Genomic DNA, 19,766 nt, shown 5'->3' with positions numbered 1-19,766 from the left:
TGCCTCTAGGAATAATTGTAGATTGTGTTTGAGATTGAACATCAGGACTTGCCTATTGTGAGTTCTCAGACGTGGCTGTCTACTCCTTAGCTTGCCGTGACTTAACATGACACTTAAGCAGTTAGCATTTGGTCTTCCTTCTGGAGGTTTCCATGTTCACCTTGGAGGACACATGGTAAGGCACAAATCCTCTTGCCTTACCAAGAGGAAAGGAACATTGACTGGAGATGGAAAAGTTTAACAGTTTTGCTTTCTAACCTTATTATAAGTTTTATTGAGAGCCAGGACCTATTTCATTCATTAACTTCTTCCTTCATTTGTGTATCAAATATCCCAGTGCCTTTTACATGCCAAGTGTTGTGTTAGGCGCTGAGGAAATAGCCACAAGCTAAACAGGCTTGACTCTGTTTTCTTGGTGCTTGTGGAATATTCCCATCTCTGATACGATCTTACATGTGGTAAGCGTTTAAAAATACTGACTTAAATTGAAACGGAAAAAACAAAATTAAACTAAATAAAAGTGTTTGTGCTTGCTTATTTTAAGTTATGTTATCCTTTTACATGTTCCTTTATTCCAAAGGCTCGTTTGTGGTTTCACATAAATGTCTTGCTCCTGTTATAGGGATCTCTGATAAACGCCTTAAAGCCATCTGGGCCCACACCAGCGTCCAGTCAATTGTCATCTGGTGATAAAGCTTCAGGTAAGTTTGCAGTTTTGTTTTAGTGAAAGTAAAGGTGAAAGATATGCTCCACAGTAGAGTTTATTGTTGTAGATCACAAAGGCAGCTTGATGTGAAATCAAGTACAGTAAAGACATATTTGAAAGGCCTCAGTTGATGTAGAATATCCAGGAAATTAGTGAGCCCTTCAGCAGCTCTGTAGACTTCTGAAATATGAGAGCAATAGGAGAAAGCCTGCCTTTAAACGTTTTTCCTAAAAAGGAGCACCTGCCTTGCTGGATAATCAAAAGTTTAGAGAGGAGTGGATCAGAACATTGAACTCTATTTCTTCTACTACAAAGGAAAGAAAAACTCTCTGAGTTTACGAGGACAATTCAAAAGCTGGTAAAACACAGAAAGTAAAATGGATCTGTTACAATATAAGATCTCAGAGTAGATAAAATTCAGTATTAAAAGACTGTGACTTCACATGCTTCCAACACTGACTCAAGCGTAATTACTCTTAACCGAAATTAGTTTTTACAGTCACCATGAAGTGCTCTGACCAGGCATCCACGCCGCCCTAGCCCACTTGACATAGAAGTGTGCTTACACATAGTGCCTAGTTTAATGTGGGCTCTTCCTCAGCAGCCCCTTTTGTTGACTCTGTGTTAGAGTCCACTTCATTTGACATGTGTTACTTTCTGCTACAGTCCAGAAAATGCTAGATTGTGCTGCCCGCAGTCCAGCGTTCCCACCATGCTCTGGACTCTAGCTTTTATTCTGATTCACACTCTCCAGTGGGTCTTCAAGCTAATAAATTCTGCTCGAGATGCTGAACTTCACACTTTAGCAGCCTGCCTTCCGTAATCTCTACACAATCATACCATCATCCCAACTTCTCTGTAGTCAAATCTTTCTCATTGGATATTGGGTTTATCTTCAGAAGTATTCCTTGCACTCAGAAGAAAACCATTATTGTGTAAGCCCAAGTTGTATTCTAGAATTCGGATTAATGGAGGAGCACAGTTTTTATCATATAAGCCTTCCATGAGAAGGAGGTATATAGCACTTCTTAACTAGCAGCTAAAACTTTATGTTAGAAGGGAAATTTCAGTGGAATTTGTCAAAGACTTTTGAATCATTTAGGATTCAAATTAAGAAATCTGTTTCCATTTCTAGCTAATATTTTAGAAAAAATATTTGAAAGATTATGTATCTTAACCCCTTTCAAGGATTTTGTTGGAGAGTTTTTTGTCACTCCTGAAGTTAAGAGTCAAGGACATCTAAGGGGCTTTGTTTTTGTGCATGTCTAGGCAGTTAGCATGACTTGCAAAGAAATTTCTAAGATTCATCATTCAGTGATGATCATGAAATATTCTCTGTCCTTGCTATGCGTTTCCATCTGTCCTCACCTTCTGGAAACAGACTTTTTTTGAGTAGGAAAATTTCCCTGAAAAGTACTATTTAAGAGTTTGTAAAAACTTTCTTTAAAAAAAAAAATTCATTGCTGAAACCTCTATAGAATAATTCCCTTATTACTTAATACTGGAAATACCTTCATTGTTTTTCTGATTATAGAACTATTACAAGTCCACAAAAAGTCTATGGTGTAGAGCTATATAATGTAGAAAACGAAAGCTGCCCCATAAGTTCCCTGTTCCAGAGATAACAGCCCTCAACGATTTGATGTGTATCTCTTGGGGTTTGATGTGTATCGGTTTTTTAAACAAAAACAGTCATATCCTGTATATATTGATATGTAATCTGTTTCCCCGCCCCCCCTAAAGTAAATATCGTGTTCATCTTTCCAGATCTGATAAAACTCTACGTCACTCATTTTAATGGTAGCCTAAGACTTCACTGTACAGTTGTACCCTGTTAAGTTTTAATAGTACTCTGCAGATAGTTTAGACTGTTTTTAACTTTTCAAGATTATAAGTCAGGCTGCCTTGGACAGCCTTGTACACATCACATTGTATTATAGTGGTTTGTTAGATAACTTTACAAATATTTATCTCATACTTACTTAAAGGGAGGTGCTTTTTCTTATTGTTTGGTTTGGTTTGATTTGGGCTTTTTAAATGTAATTCCCCCATTCCCCTCCTCCTTTTAAAAGTAGAGCGATAGGGGGAAGATTGTAGGTAATACCCCAGACTATTAATAAGTAGTTACAGTGTATTGAATGTGGGGAGGATGGTGGATTGCACTTTTAACTCTCTATACTTCTCTATATTACAGCAATCATATGTTACCTCTGTAATTAAAAAAAAAAGAACTATTATTTAAATACAAAAAGCCTATGGAAAATACAGAAATGTGGAGAGAAAGCAAATAGCCATGAAGTCACTACTCAGAGATATTTAGTTAACCTATTTCTCTTTGGAATTTTGTTTTTCCTTTGATAGATATTACTTTTCGGTAATTGTAAAAGCTACTTTTAAAGCCTTAAATTTGAACTGCACTCCAGTTATTTTGACCTCTTTCCTGGAAAGGGGCAAGTGTGGCATGTCCTGGTTTGGAATTGACAGTGACTGAGCCAGAGAGCAAGTTCAGAGACCTTGAGGCAGCATGACTCAGGCAGCACTGCGGCCACCGACTTGTCCTAGAAAGTGCGTGACCTGGGGCTGCGCTCTGCACGGCACCACGCATTCGCTGCCACAGAGAATTAAACTAAAGTGGTGATTCTAACTGGTTTTTTGTAATGTTCTCATTTTTTTCCCATCATTTCAGGACCAGTGGCCACCAAGATAGAGACAGCCGTGACGTGTACCCCATCTGTTGGGCAGTTCAGCAAGTCTTTCTCATTTTCTCCATCAGGGTCAGTAATGAACTAAATTTTGTGGTATCACCAGCAACCTTACAGATAGCTGTCCCAAAGCCTACAATCAGTAGGTATACTTACATACCTACCGATCACTGCAGTGCTGCGTTCGATAATAGTGACAGTGGCTTAGTGTCCTAATGTAAATCTGTTTCCCCTTTTTGATTCAAGTTTATACATGTGTTATTACATACTTGCTTATTTGTTTTGATTTTTAGGATAAGCTTCATTTTCTTTGGATAGTGAGTCTGTGGTTGATGAGGTTTATCACACTGAAGGGTTTTCATCCTGACACCATCTGGGGGCTGGGTGAGAAGTCTGGGTTGGCTTTGCTGCCCTGAGAGGTCACATTATATGCAACTTCTGAGATCAAGGCAGTAGCCATTTGAAAATTTGGGTTTTATACCGATGTGGGGAAATACATTTCTGTTTCATTTTTTAAAAAGTAATGATGGCGGGCCTCCCTGGTGGCGCAGTGGTTAAGAGTCCGCCTGCCGATGCAGGGGATACGGGTTCGTGCCCCGGTCTGGGAGGATCCCATATGCCGCGGAGCGGCTGGGCCCGTGAGCCATGGCCGCTGGGCCTGCGCATCCGGAGCCTGTGCTCCGCAACGGGAGAGGCCACAACAGTGAGAGGCCCGCATACCGCAAAAAGAAAAAAAAAAAAAAAAAAGTAATGATGGCTATACTTGTCAAGTTGAGTCATCTTTAAAAACAAAAGTGTCTTCTAACCCTCATTCCAAAGGGAGCTTTTATTAACCTTGGAAGAAGAGTGCCTTTTCTCTGTGCTATAGGCACTCATCTTGAAACCTGTGAGAGTCGCCAAAGCGTCCTTCCCCTTCAGGGGTGGAGTTAGGCTCTGTGTGGCTGAGATAAAAACCCATCCAAAGATTGTTTTTACTGTGAAGAGTTGCACGTTCAGTTCCATTAGAAAAGCCTCTTAAGCTCTTTCAGTTTATGCTTTTGTAACTGGAATCATATTGACCACAATCTCTTTTTCCTGACGTGAATTTGTTTCTTGAGCATCCTTCAACCTAACCCCTTAAGAGAAAGGAGGTGGTTAGAATAGAATTTGAGGGGAGGAAATTATATATATTTTACTGTCAATCGTTATGTTTTCTACTTCCCAAAGGTAGCTTGGAGCAAATTTCAAAGAGTAGGTCAGTGCCAGGAGTTACTGCATCTTTTTTTTTTCTTAATAAATTTATTTATTTTATTTATTTAATTTTGGCTGCATTGGGTCTTCATTGCTGCGCGCGGGCTTTCTCTAGTTGCGGCGAATGGGGGCTACTCTTTGTTGCGGTGCGCAGGCTTCTCACTGTGGTGGTTTCTCTTGTTGTGGAGCACGGGCTCTAGGCACGCGGTCTTCAGTAGTTGTGGCTCACGGGCTCAGTAGTTGTGGCTCACGGCTCTAGAGCACAGGCTGCAGGCTCAGTAGTTGTGGTGCATAGGCTTAGTTGCTCCGCAGCATGTGGGATCTTCCCGGACCAGGGCTCGAACCCAAGTCCCCTGAATTGGCAGGCAGATTCTTAACCACTTCACCACCAGGGAAACCCTGGAGTTACTGCATCTTTTAATCTTTACTTCTGTGTACTGATAGTCTTCTTGCCATTTTAAAAATAACCTGAAAAGGTTTGGGTCATTGGGTCAATGGCTTACCTCTATTAGATAAAACTTCTTCACCAAGTTTGAGACAAAGAAAGAGAATTGTTTTCTTTTTTGATGTGATGAAATGTTTAACACATCTTCTGAGGTGGTCTTGGTCCATTTGACGAAGCCAATGATGGGTTAAAAAGAAAACTAACTCCAGATACTTAAAACTTACTTAATATTAAGTATACTTAATACTTAAAACTCTAAGTATTTACCATTACTTACCATATTTGGTATGCTTGGTCCCTTACATTTTAAGCTGTATAGTTTTAAATTTGCTATTTGAACTTTTCTCACAGTGAATAGTCTGTTCTGGCTCAGCTTGTGCTGAGTTTTCTTCTTTGGCCATGGTGTCTTCATTCACGGTGTAAAGAAAATGTACAGAAAGAGAGGAGGTGATGAAAAGAGTTAGAAAAGTTTTTGAGGGCAGTTTCCTAGTGGTCTAGTGGTTAGGATTCGGCACTTTCACTGCCAACGGCCCGGCTTCAGTCCCTGGTTGGGGAACTGAGATCCCGCAAGCCGTGAGGTGCGGCCAAAATTTAAAAAAAAGAAAAGAAAAGCTTTTGAACCAAATTTCCCAGCCCAGAACTAAGCATTCTGTCAGAACAGCAGAGACAGTGGCTCCTGTTCCGTGCTGTCTGTCACCTCCCTGTGACGTGCACTGTCCTGATGCACTGTTCGGTCTCGGTCTGGGTCATAGAGGTCCTCCAGCCTGTCTCGTCTTCCTCACTAGGTGGGCCATCTGCTCTGGCCACTCTCGCCACAGAAACGTTCCCAGTGCGTTTCTGCTACTCCTTTGCTTTCCTTGAAATAGGTCCCCACCCCAGCCTCCACCATGGAAAGCCCAGCCGTTCCTCCAAGGTCTTCTCGCCTGTTTTTCCCGTCTTACCTCACCTACAACTTCCCTCTCCCCGCTTAGAGAGCTTGCGAGGGCTCTGCTGCTTCAGAGATAATGTGCTTTCACTTTGTTGATGTTTATCTTCTAGATTGTAAGTCCCTCGAGAGCAGTTTGTGTGAATGAATTATAAAATGTACTATTAAAAGGGCAATGTTGTGCCTTGGGTTTGTCCATTTTTAACTTCTTTTCTTCCCCTCCCTAGGACTGGCTTTAATTTTGGGATAGTCACACCAACACCGTCTTCTAATTTCACTGCCACACAAGGTACAGTCTCTGCATGGCATAGCATTACTTTTGTGTTTCCCCCTAAACAAGTGCAGGTTTTGGGGGGCAGATGTGTTGACATTTTGCTTGCTGCTGCGTTTTGCCTAAAGTATCTGCAATTAACCTGGGATTGATATTATGCATTAAAAATAGGCTAGATTTACAGAACTGTGGGGAAGGACTTCTACTCTTCATAATTAAGTACAAGGAAAGGATTTGCTTCTAGAAAAGCAAGGCTGTGCTTTAAATGTGAATGTTTACATGTGAATTAAAATTTTTTTCCATCTTTTTCCTATGTCATTTAAAATTGTATCAATTTATAGGATGAGATAGACTTAGTACTATAGAAATCAAAGACTGAACTCATCTTTTTTCCTTGATAACCTATCAGAAAACACATGGGTCTCATGCATGTTGTTACAGATCTACCAACCAGCATGTTTTTAATGTTTAAAAGAATTTGAAGACCTATAAGGAAACCAGATGTACTTTTTAAGTGCCTTCCAGTTCTCAGTTTAAGTAATTAAGTTTACTTTTATTTTAAAAAGAAAGCTTTTATTATAAAAGTGATTGTTATATTTTATTATAAAAGTGATGTGTTCTAGAATCACACATTTTACCCTTAACCATTGCCATTTGGTTATATTTCCTTCTGGGGTTTTTGCTTCCACTCATTTCATTTAACACAATCTCTTGTGAGTTTTCCAGTATTATTGAAAATCTTGTGTAAATGTCATTTTTGATGGCTACATAATTTCTATCTTGTGGATATGCCATAGTTTATTTAACTATTCACCTTTTGGACATTTAGGCTCTTTCCAGGTTTTCCCTATGATAAATAAGACAATGACCATCTTTCATCTCTTCATTCAACACATATTTTTATGAGTGCTTTCTATGTGTCAACCCAAGTGGTAGAAGTTTTTTTTAGTGAAAAAAGGGATCTCCTAAAACCTCCTAGAGGGAGATTAGGGAGCTGAAAGCACAGCAGACTTCCTAAACCTGAGCTGTGTGTGGCACTTAAAGGGTTGTTGATCTCATTCCTTTCTCTCTGGAATAGTGATTCTTAAACTGTTCTGCCCACTTAGATGTGGCTGAATACCCTTGAGGCCCACCCTCTCCCCAGCCTCACTTTCTAGAAGAAAAACAACTCAATGATATAGAAAGACTGGAGAGGAACAGAATAATTGTCAAAAATCCTAAATGAAATAAATTAGTAATAAAACACAATAGTAATTCCATAAACATTTTCATTAATACAAGAATAGACAACAATCCAAAATCATAAACAACTCAGTACAACACCAGTGATACAAAGAGGGGTTTCTGGAAATTACCTGCCTATAGTAGGGGCTTTGCAGTGTTCTCAGGAGTTTGTGATAGACAGACTTTTTTTTTTTTTTTTTTTTTTTTTTTTTTTTGCGGTATGTGGGCCTCTCACTGTTGTGGCCTCTCCCGTTGCGGAGCACAGGCTCTGGACGTGCAGGCTCAGTGGCCATGGCTCACGGGCCTAGCTGCTCCGTGGCATGTGGGATCTTCCCAAACCGGGGCACGAACCCGTGTCCCCTGCATCGGCAGGCGGACCCCCAACCACTGCACCACCAGGGAAGCCCCTAGACAGACTTTTTAAAACAGCATGGAGTTAGAAACATCAACCAGCACTTTCGATAGACCAATTTCAGTTTGTAAGTATCAAATTAGTCTTTATTGATCAGTTTTTTTACCAGGCCTTGTGAGTGCTTTACCTGTATTTCATTTAATCTTTGTAACAACTCTGTGAGGTACATACTGTTATTACCTCTCTCTTCCAAATGGAGAAATTGAAGCCCAGAGAAGTCAATTAACTTTTCCAGAGTTGCACAGCCAGCAAGTGGCAGAGCCCCCAGCCTCAGAGCCCACCCATGTCCTTGACCATGTGGCCACACTGCCACCGTGAAAGCACTTAGTGAGGAGAGCACTAGGAAGTAGCCCTTAATTATAGGTAGAAATGATTGCCTGTGGATGGACACTTTATCTGTCCATAAAACCAAAGGAGGAATTCCCTGGTGGTCCAGTGGTTAGGACTCCATGCTCTCACTGTCAAGGGCCTGGATTCAATCCCTGTTTGGGGAACTAAGATCCCACAAGCCGCACGGTGCGGCCAAAAAAAAAAAAAAACAAAAAAAAACCCAAAGGATCAATTCCTGGTCTCTCAGGAGGTCCATAGGCTAGTACTGTTGCCATGAACGTTATTGTGGCGCGCACACGGGGGAAATGTGGGAAGATGCCTTTTCTTTCTCTTTTGGACCACTAGGTTAATTTCCTGTACTCTAGATAGAGGTGTATTTGTTGTGATTTAATGGTCCTAAAGAGAACGTTCGTTCATCCCACCTCAGTGGGATGACTCAGAGCTAACGTTCCTGCGGAGAAGCGTTTGTTCTGTCTGCTGCTGTCAGAACAAGCTGTCCCTGACAGTATCAAGGGAGGAGGGAGGCTTTGGCTTAGAAAAGTCAGTGAGACTGTGATAGGTCATATTTTGTGAAATCCAGTCCATTTCCTAATTTCTTTTTCTTGCTAGGGGCACCACCCCCCGGCAAAGAGTCCAACCAGCTGGACACGTTCTCCTTTGGCGGGACAGGCAAACCTTTCTACGAGGCCGTTCCTGAAAGCTCACCTGCCTCGGGAATGACGACGTCAAGTAGCACGGGAGCCGCTGGTCCGTCTCCTGGGGAGCCTGCTCCGTCCGGCGGCAGGCCCGTGGCACCTTCTGGAATCGCTCTTTCCACCCCCTCTGGCAAGCTGGAAGCTCCGCCGTCCAAGTTGGGAGAGCTTATGTTTCCAAGTTCTCTGGCTGGAGAGACTCTAGGAAGTTTTTCAGGACTGCGGGTTGGCCAAGCAGATGACTCTACAAAGGCAGCCAGTAAGGCTTCATCCCCAGGCGGGACTGGTGCTAGTGCACAGCCCACCAAGACTTCGGCCGTCCCCTCCGGGTTTAGTTTCACCGGCCCCGTGGTGCTGGGGAAGCCCGCGGAGCCTCCCGTGACCTCCTCTGCGGCTGCCACGGCAGTGACCCTGGCGGCGGCGGCCGGCCCCAGCCCCGGCAGTTCCTCGACTGGCGTCTTTGGCAGCCTGCCGCTCACCAGTGCGGGACCCTCCAGCGTAATCAGTTTTGGGGGGCTATCGCTAAGCGGTAGTAAGACCAGTTTTCCGTTTGGAGGCCAGCAGACAAGTAGTACAGCGCCGTCCTCTGCCGCTGCCACACCCCTTCCTACGTCCCTCCCCGCCTTGTCGTTTAGCAGCCTCCTGAGTTCACCGTCTGCTCCCACCCTGCCCACGTCCTCCGGTAAAAGCACGGAGGCAGCCACGTCATCGGCTCTGCCTGAGAAGCCAGGTGGTAGTGAGGCCTTGGTGTCAACAGCCTCCCTCCTAGGGCAGCAGCCATCCGCCCAGCTTCCCCAGGCTCCTTCTCAAACGTCTGACTCTGTGAAGAAGGAGCCCGCTCTCTCCCAGCCTGCGGCCAGCAGCCCTGGTACGGCGGGGCCCAGTGCCACCATCCTAGCGCCGTCCACGGAGGCCACTCCGGCAGCCACCGGGACCCCGGACGCCAAGACCGAACCGCCGTCCCCTGCCCCCACCCCGGCCGCACCTGGGCAGATCGCCGTCACAGCACCTGCTGTCCCAGGTGCCAGCCCCGTGGCCCCGGAAACATCCAGGCCTCCCGCCACCTCCAGCGCTGTTTCCAGTGATGCTCCAGGCCCAGCCACAGAGCCCGCAGTGTTCGGGGCGGTCACTTCGGGCTCGCCTGTCTTTACTCAGCCGCCAGCCGCCAGCTCTAGCTCGGCTTTCAGCCAGCTCACCGGCCACACAGCCACCACCCCCTCGGCGACCCCCATGTTCGGGCAGGTGGCCGCCAGCACCGCCCCGAGCCTGTTCGGGCAGCAGGCGGGCAGCATCGCCAGCACGGCAGCTGCCGCGCCGCAGGTCAGCGGCTCGGGGTTCGGCAGCCCAGCGTTTGGCACCTCCGCCCCGACGGTCTTTGGACAGACGAGCTTCGGGCAGGCCCCGGCCTTCGGGCAGCCGACCAGCAGCCCCGCGAGCAGCTTTTCCTTCACTCAGCCCGGCTTCAGCTCCGTGCCAGCTTTTGGTCAGTCCGCATCCTCCACGCCCGCCTCCACCAGTGGGAACGTCTTCGGTGCATCTTCAAACACCAGTAGCTCCAGCTCCTTCTCATTTGGACAGTCTTCTGCCAACACTGGAGGGGGACTCTTTGGCCAGAGCAGCCCTCCTGCTTTTGGCCAGAGTCCTGGCTTTGGGCAGGGAGGCTCTGTGTTCGGTGGCACCTCAGCCACCACCACGACAGCGCCATCCTCTGGGTTTAGCTTTTGTCAAGCTTCAGGTAAGAATTTATAGAAGATTTTTACTTTGTTGTCCTCTGTATATTTGAAACATTTGCAGCAAATCTGCATGAGTTTGGTGATTAAAAGAAAGGAAAGGAAAACAGAAGAGGCTCTGGAAAGTCCGGAAGGGAGCCTGGCCACTGGCAGCCTCGGGCATTTCTTTGGTCTAATCACTGCAGCTCCAGTTTTGCTTCTCAGCAAGTTCTCCACTCTCCTAGCCACCGGAGTGCCAGTTTCATGGGGGGAGAAAAACAGGTGTAAAGTCGTGGCGAGTAATGAATGACTCATAAGTATGAAATTTTACATTTGCAAGGTGCTTTACAGGTCATTATGTCCAAACCTGTCAAGCCTCGAGGTGACTGATCTAATGTCATTTAGTGCCAGTAGTGGAGCCAGGACTAGACTCCAGAGCTCCTCATCCTAGTCCTCTGTGCTGCTGGTATTTCGTATTTACTCTGACACCACCTTGCTTTCTAGAAGGGCAAATAGTGACATTTGAGAAGTTGGATATTTTTTCTATTTTCAGTGTAATTCTTTTTTTTTTTTTTTTTTTTTTTGCGGTACGCGGACCTCTCACTGTTGTGGCCTCTCCCGTTGCGGAGCACAGGCTCCGGACGCGCAGGCTCAGCGGCCATGGCTCACGGGCCCAGCCGCTCCACGGCATGTGGGATCCTCCTGGACCGGGGCACGAACCTGTGTCCCCTGCATCGGCAGGTGGACTCTCAACCACTGCACCACTGGGGAAGCCCCAGTGTAATTCTTCTAAAAAACCAAATCTTTAAATTTTACTATTTTTGAAAGTAAAATGTAATCCTCACTATTGCATGTCCAATCTTAGCAGCTGCTTTTGCTCCTAAAACCAGTAGACAGGATAACTGGAATATCTTTTCTAATTTTCCTTTCTCCATGGTTATCTTATGAAAGGCATTTCTTCAGCCATCAGTCTCAGGGGATGGGGGGCGGAATCAAAGATCAGTGATTTCTTGGTGGACAGGGTTACAAGTAACTGGGTGTTCATTCCTTTGGTGAAAATTTATTTGAAACTGGTTCATAATTTATTAGAAAGGAAGTCATTTCCTTCCTGCCTTCAACAAATGTTTGTGAAGCTCCCACTATGTTCCGCTTCAAGAACACAGTGGTGCAAGACAGTTTTGGGATCCATCTGATGCCCTGTGAAGAGGCTGGTCGCCTGTTTGAGTGACAGGAGATGTGATAAGTTGGTCTAGAGAACGGGCAGGGAAGAGGCCTGTGGGTCAAAGAGAGTAGGGTAGTTAATGCTGTCACTAGTGCATCTTTTTGTTCTGCAGCCAAAACTTGAGAATCCTCGTTCACAAGTATAATCACAACTATTTCAGTACGACGAGAACCTCTGAAAAACCCTTCTTTCCTGCAGGAGCTAGGTGGAAAGGTAACCCGAGCAGCCCCCTCCAGCACTGGTTGAGGAACTGAGACTTGCCTGAGCTCCCCTGCCTAGACCAGTAGCAGAAATGAGCCTGGAACTCTTGTCCTCCAACTCCTCATCTGGGGCTCTTTTATTTTAAAATATAGTTCCGCCTGATTTTCCAAGGCCCTGTTAACTCAGCACCTCAACCACGTTATGCCACCTAGAAGAAAGATAAACTACCCTGAAAGAATCTGATATTTGAGATTAGAGGTAACCAGGGAGTAAGAATATTCATGATTTTAAGTCAGTCACTGGAAGCACTTCTTGGCAGCTGTAAGTCTAGGGGAACTACTCTGAGAGTCCTCACCCACCTGGGGTTTGGTAGGAGACAAGGATTCAGTCCTTGGGACTTCGGGACTTTTTTTTACTATTATAAAATTCTAGCAATGAAAAAAAAAGGTTTTTTTAAGTTATTTACTCATAATTTTCTCCATTTCCTAGGTAGGAAAACAGATTTTCTTCATGAGTTGATTTATTGTGAGGAACTTTAGCACACCTGAATGCCATTTAAAAAAGAAAAAAAACTTTGATATTATAGAAGGTTCATCCAAATTAAACTTTGGTTTTCTTTTTATTTTACAGGTTTTGGGTCTAGTAACACTGGTTCTTTGTTTGGTCAAGCAGCCAGTACTGGTGGAACAGTCTTTGGCCAGGTAAATGTGGATGTTTGCCTCTATTCGTGTCAACATGAATCAAACCCATTTGCGTTGTTCCTGTAGGATGCAATCAGTCATGTTCCCGTAGGATGTAACCAGTCCTGTAGGATGTAATCAGTCACGTTCCTATAGGATGTCACCAGCCCTAGCAAACAGCCCTGTTGTTCTCAAGCTCTGCCTTCTGTAGCTCCCTTGGGGATGCAGAAGTCTCAGCCTCTGATTTGAGAGAATCACTACAGTTTTGATCCTTGTGTGACAGTCCTCTCGGGAAGCACTTTAGAGCACACTGCCTGATTTCCATCAATCTTCTGCCTGTTGTTAGGCCAGGGATTGGCAAACTATGGCCCATGGGTTAAATGTGGTCCTTGGCCTTTTTTTTTTTTTTTAAAGGCCGTTGAGCTAAGAGTTTTTATTTTTTTTAAGTCGTTGTTTAAACAAGATGAAGAAGAATATGCAACGGAAACTGTATATGGCCCCTGTGGGAAGCAGTATACAGTCCAGGGACCTTTCGGTGACCTGAGCCGTTTCACTTTGTCTAGCTAGTGGTTATCTGTGTGCTGGGTGTGGTTTTAAGTGCTGTACACACACTGAGTCATGGAATCATTAGTACTTGTATAAAGTAATGCTGTTATTCTCCCCATTTGACAGATGAGGACACGGAGGACCCAGAGGGGTTAAATTTACTGTTGTAAAAGCTAGCTGCTTTTAGATCATAGTAACTTCATAAGGTACTCTGATATATTGGAAACGATTGTGACTTTGTAAAGGTGGCGTTGGTACTTGTCCAGGAGTTAAGAAACTGGTAGCCATATTATATGTTTCTTCCAAGTGTTCAGTAGGAGATTTTCTTTATCACCTTTTTCCTTAGAAGATGGGCCCCGCCCTGGTCAGTGATCCTTGACCGAGAAACAGAACTTCTGGTTCTCAAGTTCCCCACTGAAAACAGCTAAAAATGGCTACATAAAACGTACAAACCATAGTTTCAAAAGCACTTATAAACTAGCAAGGTATTTAACCAAACCAGATTAAAGGGAACATGGGAACCTGTAGAAGTGAGTGGAGCACAGAAGCCAGTTCTGCCCTGAGAGCATCTGCTAATGTGAGAGCACCTGAATTGCCTATGTTAACAAGCCCAAAAGGGCGGAGGGGCAGACATCATTCACCAAGACGTGTACAAAGTGGGAGGGCTAAAAGAGACCCTCCCCACGATAAGCTGTGACTCCAGATTCACCGGTCGGCCTGAGAATGCAGCTTGACCCGATCCGAGGATGGCGGTGTCTCCAGATGTCTGGCAGAAGAGCACAGGCCACTCTGAAGAAAAGTAACTGTAGGCCTCAGATAATTTTTAAGGTCATTGATGCCCACACGTAAATTCATCACAACAGGAAACAAGGGACTATGATCAAGAGCCAGAATAAACATGAGACACACGTTTCCAAAGACTTCCTAGACTATAAAACAGCTGTGTTTTACATGCCGTAAAGAAATAAAAGACAAACTTGAAAATGCCAGGTACGGGAAGATCCCACATGTGGCGGAGTAACTAAGCCCGTGCGCCACAACTACTGAGCCCACGCGCCTAGAGCTTGTGCTTCACAACAAGAGAAGGCACCGCAACGAGAAGCCTGCGCACCGCAACGAAGAGTAGCCCCCGCTCACCACAACTAGAGAAAGCCCCCGCACGGAGCAACGAAGACCCAATGCAGCCAAAAAAAAAAAAAAAAAGTAGAACATCATAAACAGTTATATGTCAAAATTCATTGAGCTCTGTACGTAGAAAACTTAATAGAAAACACAACAGAAAGAAAAAGGACAAGAGACTTCATAAAAAAGGATAGTGTTGGTTACACAGCATTGTGGAATGTACTCAGTGCCACTGAATTATAGACTTAAAATCCTTAAAATGTTCCCCCTGACCTGGGTCAAGTGGCACCTAGTTGCTGGTGCCTGTTTCATATCAGCCGGGGACAAAGCAACTCCTTGTTTATCCAAGCTTGGCTTTTGGTTTGTGCCCATGCCTGGTTCATGCCCCAGACACATGGGGGATAAAAAGCTTAAAATGGCAAGTTTCATGTATATTTTACCACAATTTAGAAAAAGAGAGAAATAAGAAAACATTTTTTAAAAAGGGTAGCCAGAGGACCATAAACATATTCAACTTAATTAGTAACACAAAGTAAAACCACTAAGAGATGCACACCTGTAACAGCAAAAATTTAAAAGCCCAACAATACCAAATGTCAGCAGGTATGCAGAGCCACAGAAACTCACGTACACTCTTAGCTGGGGCATAGGTTGGCACACCACCTTGGAAAATAGTGTGGTGTGATCTAGTAAAGCCCTGTGGTTCCACCCCTAGTTTGTTCTTTAGAGAAACTGATGCACCTGTGCGCCGGGGTACAATGTTATAATAACTGAGGGCTAGAAGCAACCCAGACGGTTATGGCCATTCCACTGGGTAGATGAACTTATATTATTCTGTAGTAGAACGTTACTACATTGTGGAAATGAACAAATTAGAGCTACACGCGTGACTTTCACAGGCATAAATTTTTTCTCTCTCTCGCAGGCATAATTTGAGCCAAGAGATTTAAAGCTTACTGTGATAAACTCCATGTTGGTTACGGCCCTGCACCTCATGTTCTTCCTTCACAGAAATTATATTTGCAATTGGAGGGGCTAGAAATTCAAATGAATTTTTTTTCTATCATGGCAGGGGCTTTATCTGTTATATTTGTTGCTATATCCCCAGTGCTTAGGACTGTGGCTAGCACAGGATAAGCATTGTAAAAATGAATGAATTTTTAGGTAGTAGGGGTATTCTCAGAAAAATCTAAGGATACAGGTAGATTCTGGCCAGGATATAGAAGAACTTCATTTTCATCATAATACCAACTTCATTTTCATCATAATACCAAGAAAAATCCAGATGGTGTGAAAATCACACTAATTCTGTGGATATTAGAATTATCTAGTGCTGTGTAACAAATTACCCCAAAACTCAGTAGCATTCTCCAGTGGTTGGCTTGGCTGTTAGTTCCTACCTTAACTGGAACTCTTGGCTACAACATCTGCATGTGGCTTCTCTGTATGGCCTGGCCTTCCTTACAACATGGTGGCTGGATTCCATGGAAAAATGTTCCAAGAAAGAGAGGGAGCCAGGCAGAAGCTGTCCTCAGAAGTCACAGAGCATCATGTATACTGCATCTTCTTGTTCAAGGCAATCACAAAGCCCCACCCAGGTTCAAGGGGAGGGGAATAGACTTCACCTCTTGCTCTAGAAGAGCATTTAGGTCTAGAAATACTACTGTGACCATCTTTGGAAAATATAATCTGTCACAATGAGACCATCAAAACATGGCAGAAAGCCTTGTTGAATTGATTTCCAGACAGGGGAGTTAATCGTAGGTGAGCTTGATGGTACAGCAGCTTTTGGGGGCAAATGTCAGGTCTGGGTTTAGGAAGTGGAAGAGAGGCCTTGCCGAAGGAAATTTACTGGCTGGAGAAGCCAGAGGAAGCTATTGGCAACAATGAGGGCAAACAAATGACCGATAAACACACGAAAAGATAATCAGTAGTATTATAAACAGTAGGAAAATGAAAATCAAAACCATAATGAGATACCACTCCACAACCACTAGGAGGGCTATAATTTTAAAAATAAATAAATAAATAACAAGTATTGACAAAGATTGGAGAGATTGGAACCCTCGTATATTGCTGCTTGGAATGGAAAATGGTACAGCCATTGTGGAAAACAGGTTCCTTGAAAAGCTAAACATAGAACTGTCATATGACCCAGGAGTAGAACTCAGACACTTGCTCACCACTGCTCATTGCAGCATTATTCACAGTGGCCAAAAGATGGAAACAACCCAGTGTTCATCAACAGAAGATTGGATAAACAAAAGGTGGTCTGTTCATACATAGGAATATTATTCAGCCTTCAAAAGGAATAGGGTTGTGATGCATATTACACATGGATAAATCGTGAATACATTATGTTAAGTAAAATAAGCCAGATATAAAAGGACAAATATTGTATGATTCCACTTGTATGGAATATTTAGAATAGGTAAATCCATAGAGCCGGGAAGTAGATTAGAGCCTACCAGGCACTGCGGGGAGGAGGGACCAGGGAGTTCTTATTTAATGGTTACAGAATTTCGGTTTTGGTGATGAAAAATTTTGGAGATAGTGGTAATTGTTGCACAACATTGTGAATATAATTAATGCCACTCAATTGTATACTAAAAGATGATTAAAAGGGCAAGTTTTATGTCATACATATTTTACCACATTTTTTAAAACTTAAAGATGTAATATACCAAAACCATTGAATTTTATACTTTATAAATTTATTTATTTATTATTTATTTATTTTTGGCTACGTTGGGTCTTCGCTGCCACACGCAGGCTTTCTCTAGCTGCGGTGAGCAGGGGCCACTCTTTGTTGTGGTGTGTGGGCCTTTCATTGTGGTGGCTTCTCTTGTTGAGGAGCACGGGCTCTAGGCACGCGGGTTTCAGTAGTTGTGGCACGCGGACTCTAGAGCGCAGGCTCAGTAGTTGTGGCGCACGGGCTTAGTTGCTCCGCGACATGTGGGATCTTCCTGGACCAGGGCTCGAAGCGGTGTCCCCTGCATTGGGAGGTGGATTCTTAACCACTGTGCCACCAGGGAAGTCCTGAATTTTATACTTAAAATCAGTGAGTTGTGTGGTATATGAATTATATCCCAGTAAAGCTGCTTTTAAAAAAAACAACAACAAATTGGAGTCTGAAAGACTTGCAAGTTCATTATAAAAATCCTCTATTCACCTCTCCCCCAATTTTGCTGAGAGAAAGAAAGTAAAGCAGAAAGAACTTGCAGTCTTGCAACCTCCTGTTCCTTGAAACTGTTGAATCCAAAGGTAGCACTGCAGCCTAACTGCCTCCTGGCTCCAGGCTCCAACACTTATACGACAAATAACCTAAGCCCTAAGCAAAGACAGTGTTTGGCTAACCAGAGGTGAGTTCGGTCTAAATCAGTGAACCAGTTCCCGATCAACTGGACACTTAGTGAGATCTGAATAATTGCCTCCTCACTTTAGGACACAGACGAGAGTGGTCTCTCACTCTCTGGGGAACACGCTAGTATTCCTCAGTCACCACACCACCATTCCTCTGTATAAAGTCCAGTATACTTAACAAACAAAAAAAGGTATGTAACATATGAAGAAGCAAAATGAAAAGGGGGACCTATGGTCATACTTTAGAAATCAGCAAAAAATAACCTACAGATGATCCAGTATTAGAACTAACAGGCAGAGACTTTATAATAACTGTTGTGCTCAAGGATTTACAGGAAAATAAAAGAATGGTTGAATAAGGAATCTCAGAAGAGAAATGGGAATTACAAAAACAAATAGAAAGTCAGTCTGTATCTGAAGTTTAATATCCAAAATAAAAAATGATTAGACAGGTTGAACAGCAGAGTGAATACTACAGAAGAACAGTGAACTTGAAAATATGTCAATAGAAATTACCTAAAATGAAGCTCCGAGAGACTGAAAAATAATTGGACAGAGCATCAGTGACCTGTGCAACAGTATCAGGCAATTCAACATAAAGCAATCAGAGTCCCAAAATGAGAGGAGACAGAATTGGTGAGAAAAAAAATTTTTTTTGAAGAGACAATGGCCAGGCTTTTTCAAATTTGTTGAAGAACAGGAATCCACAATTCCAAGACACTCTGTGAACCTCAGAAAACCAGCCCTGGACACAACCTAGTTAAGCTTCTGAAAACCAAATACAAAAAGAAAACTTCTAAAGCAGCTGAAGAAAAAAGATTGATGACATAAAGAGAAACAGTGTACTGTGCGGTTAATAACAAGGTATTAAATATATGACAACCGTAGCAAAAAGGCAAAAAGAACATCTTTGCTACCTTGGAGTAAATCAGGGCTTCTCAACTGGTATTGATTTTGCCCCCCGGGGGAATTTCACAACCACAATGTCTGGAGACACGTTTGATCCTCATGAGTGGGAGACGCTACTGGCATCTCGTGGATCGAGGCTAAACATCCTACAGCCGCGTCCAAAACAAAGAATTATGTGGCCCAAAGTGTCAATAATGCCACTGTGAAGAAGCCATTGGAGGACAAAGATTTCTCAGAACACAAAAAAGCACTAACCATAAAAGAAGAAATTGAAAAACTGGATTTCATTAAAACTACAAACTTATGCTCATCAAAAGACTTTGTTATGAAAATGAAAAGGCAAGGTATAGACTGGGAGAAAATATTTACAATACATAAATTAAAGGGCTTCTGTCCAGAATATATAAAGAACTCCTATGACTCAAAAATAAAACGACACCTCAATTTTAAAATAAGCAAAATACTTGGACAGATACTTTACAGAAGGCGCTATGCAAATGGCCAATAAGCACATGAAACTTGCTCAGCATTGTTAGTCATCAGAGAAATACAGATTAAAACCATGAGATACTATGTCATACCTGTAGAATTACTGAAATTTAAGAACCAACAAGACCAAATGTGGAAAAGATCTAGAGTGACTAGATCTCTTAATGCGTTGCTGGTTGGTGGGAAGGTAAAATGGTGCGGTCACTTTGGAAGACCATTTGGCAAGTTCTCAGTAAGTTAATATACACTAATTTTGTGGTTTAGCAATTCTCGTCCTAGGTATTCACCCAAAAGAAATGAAAATATATACTCACAGACAGACTTCTATCAGAATGTTCACAGCAGCTTTGTTGATGATAGTCCACACCTGGAAACAGTCCAGATGTTCATGAGCAGGGGAACAGTAGACCCTGGCCTCCTCACACAGTGGAATACTATTCAACAATAAGAAGGGAAGGACGGCTGATGGCATGCGACCATAGGGATGGCTCTCAAGAGCATATGTTGTGTCTAGCCAGGTCATTTAGGCAAGAAATGAAATGCATCCAGATTGGCAAGGAGGAAGTAAAACTATGCATCTGCAGGTAA

General features: G+C 43.4%; 1 protein-coding gene and 1 non-coding gene across 3 annotated transcripts in view; both read left to right on the top strand.

The window, feature by feature from the left end:
- NUP214 (nucleoporin 214) overlaps positions 1 to 19,766 on the top strand; it is a 94,800-nt gene that overhangs the window by 55,838 nt on the left and 19,196 nt on the right. For both annotated transcript variants that reach the window (XM_060100706.1, XM_060100705.1), the window contains exons 26-30: positions 623 to 701; positions 3,393 to 3,480; positions 6,236 to 6,297; positions 8,855 to 10,672; positions 12,700 to 12,770. In XM_060100706.1, coding sequence (XP_059956689.1) covers positions 623 to 701; positions 3,393 to 3,480; positions 6,236 to 6,297; positions 8,855 to 10,672; positions 12,700 to 12,770 — 2,118 coding nt within the window. The remainder of the gene's footprint in view (positions 1 to 622; positions 702 to 3,392; positions 3,481 to 6,235; positions 6,298 to 8,854; positions 10,673 to 12,699; positions 12,771 to 19,766) is intronic.
- Positions 14,681 to 14,815, top strand: LOC132492831 (small nucleolar RNA SNORA48). Its single transcript, XR_009532887.1, has one exon. It is a non-coding gene; the product is annotated as a small nucleolar RNA SNORA48 (small nucleolar RNA).

The sequence above is a fragment of the Mesoplodon densirostris genome, chromosome 6 (genome assembly GCF_025265405.1).
Source record: "Mesoplodon densirostris isolate mMesDen1 chromosome 6, mMesDen1 primary haplotype, whole genome shotgun sequence".
Taxonomy (NCBI): Eukaryota; Metazoa; Chordata; class Mammalia; order Artiodactyla; family Ziphiidae; genus Mesoplodon; species Mesoplodon densirostris.
The sequence above is the reverse complement of the archived record's forward strand: the minus strand, read 5'-3'. Positions and strand labels throughout refer to the sequence as shown.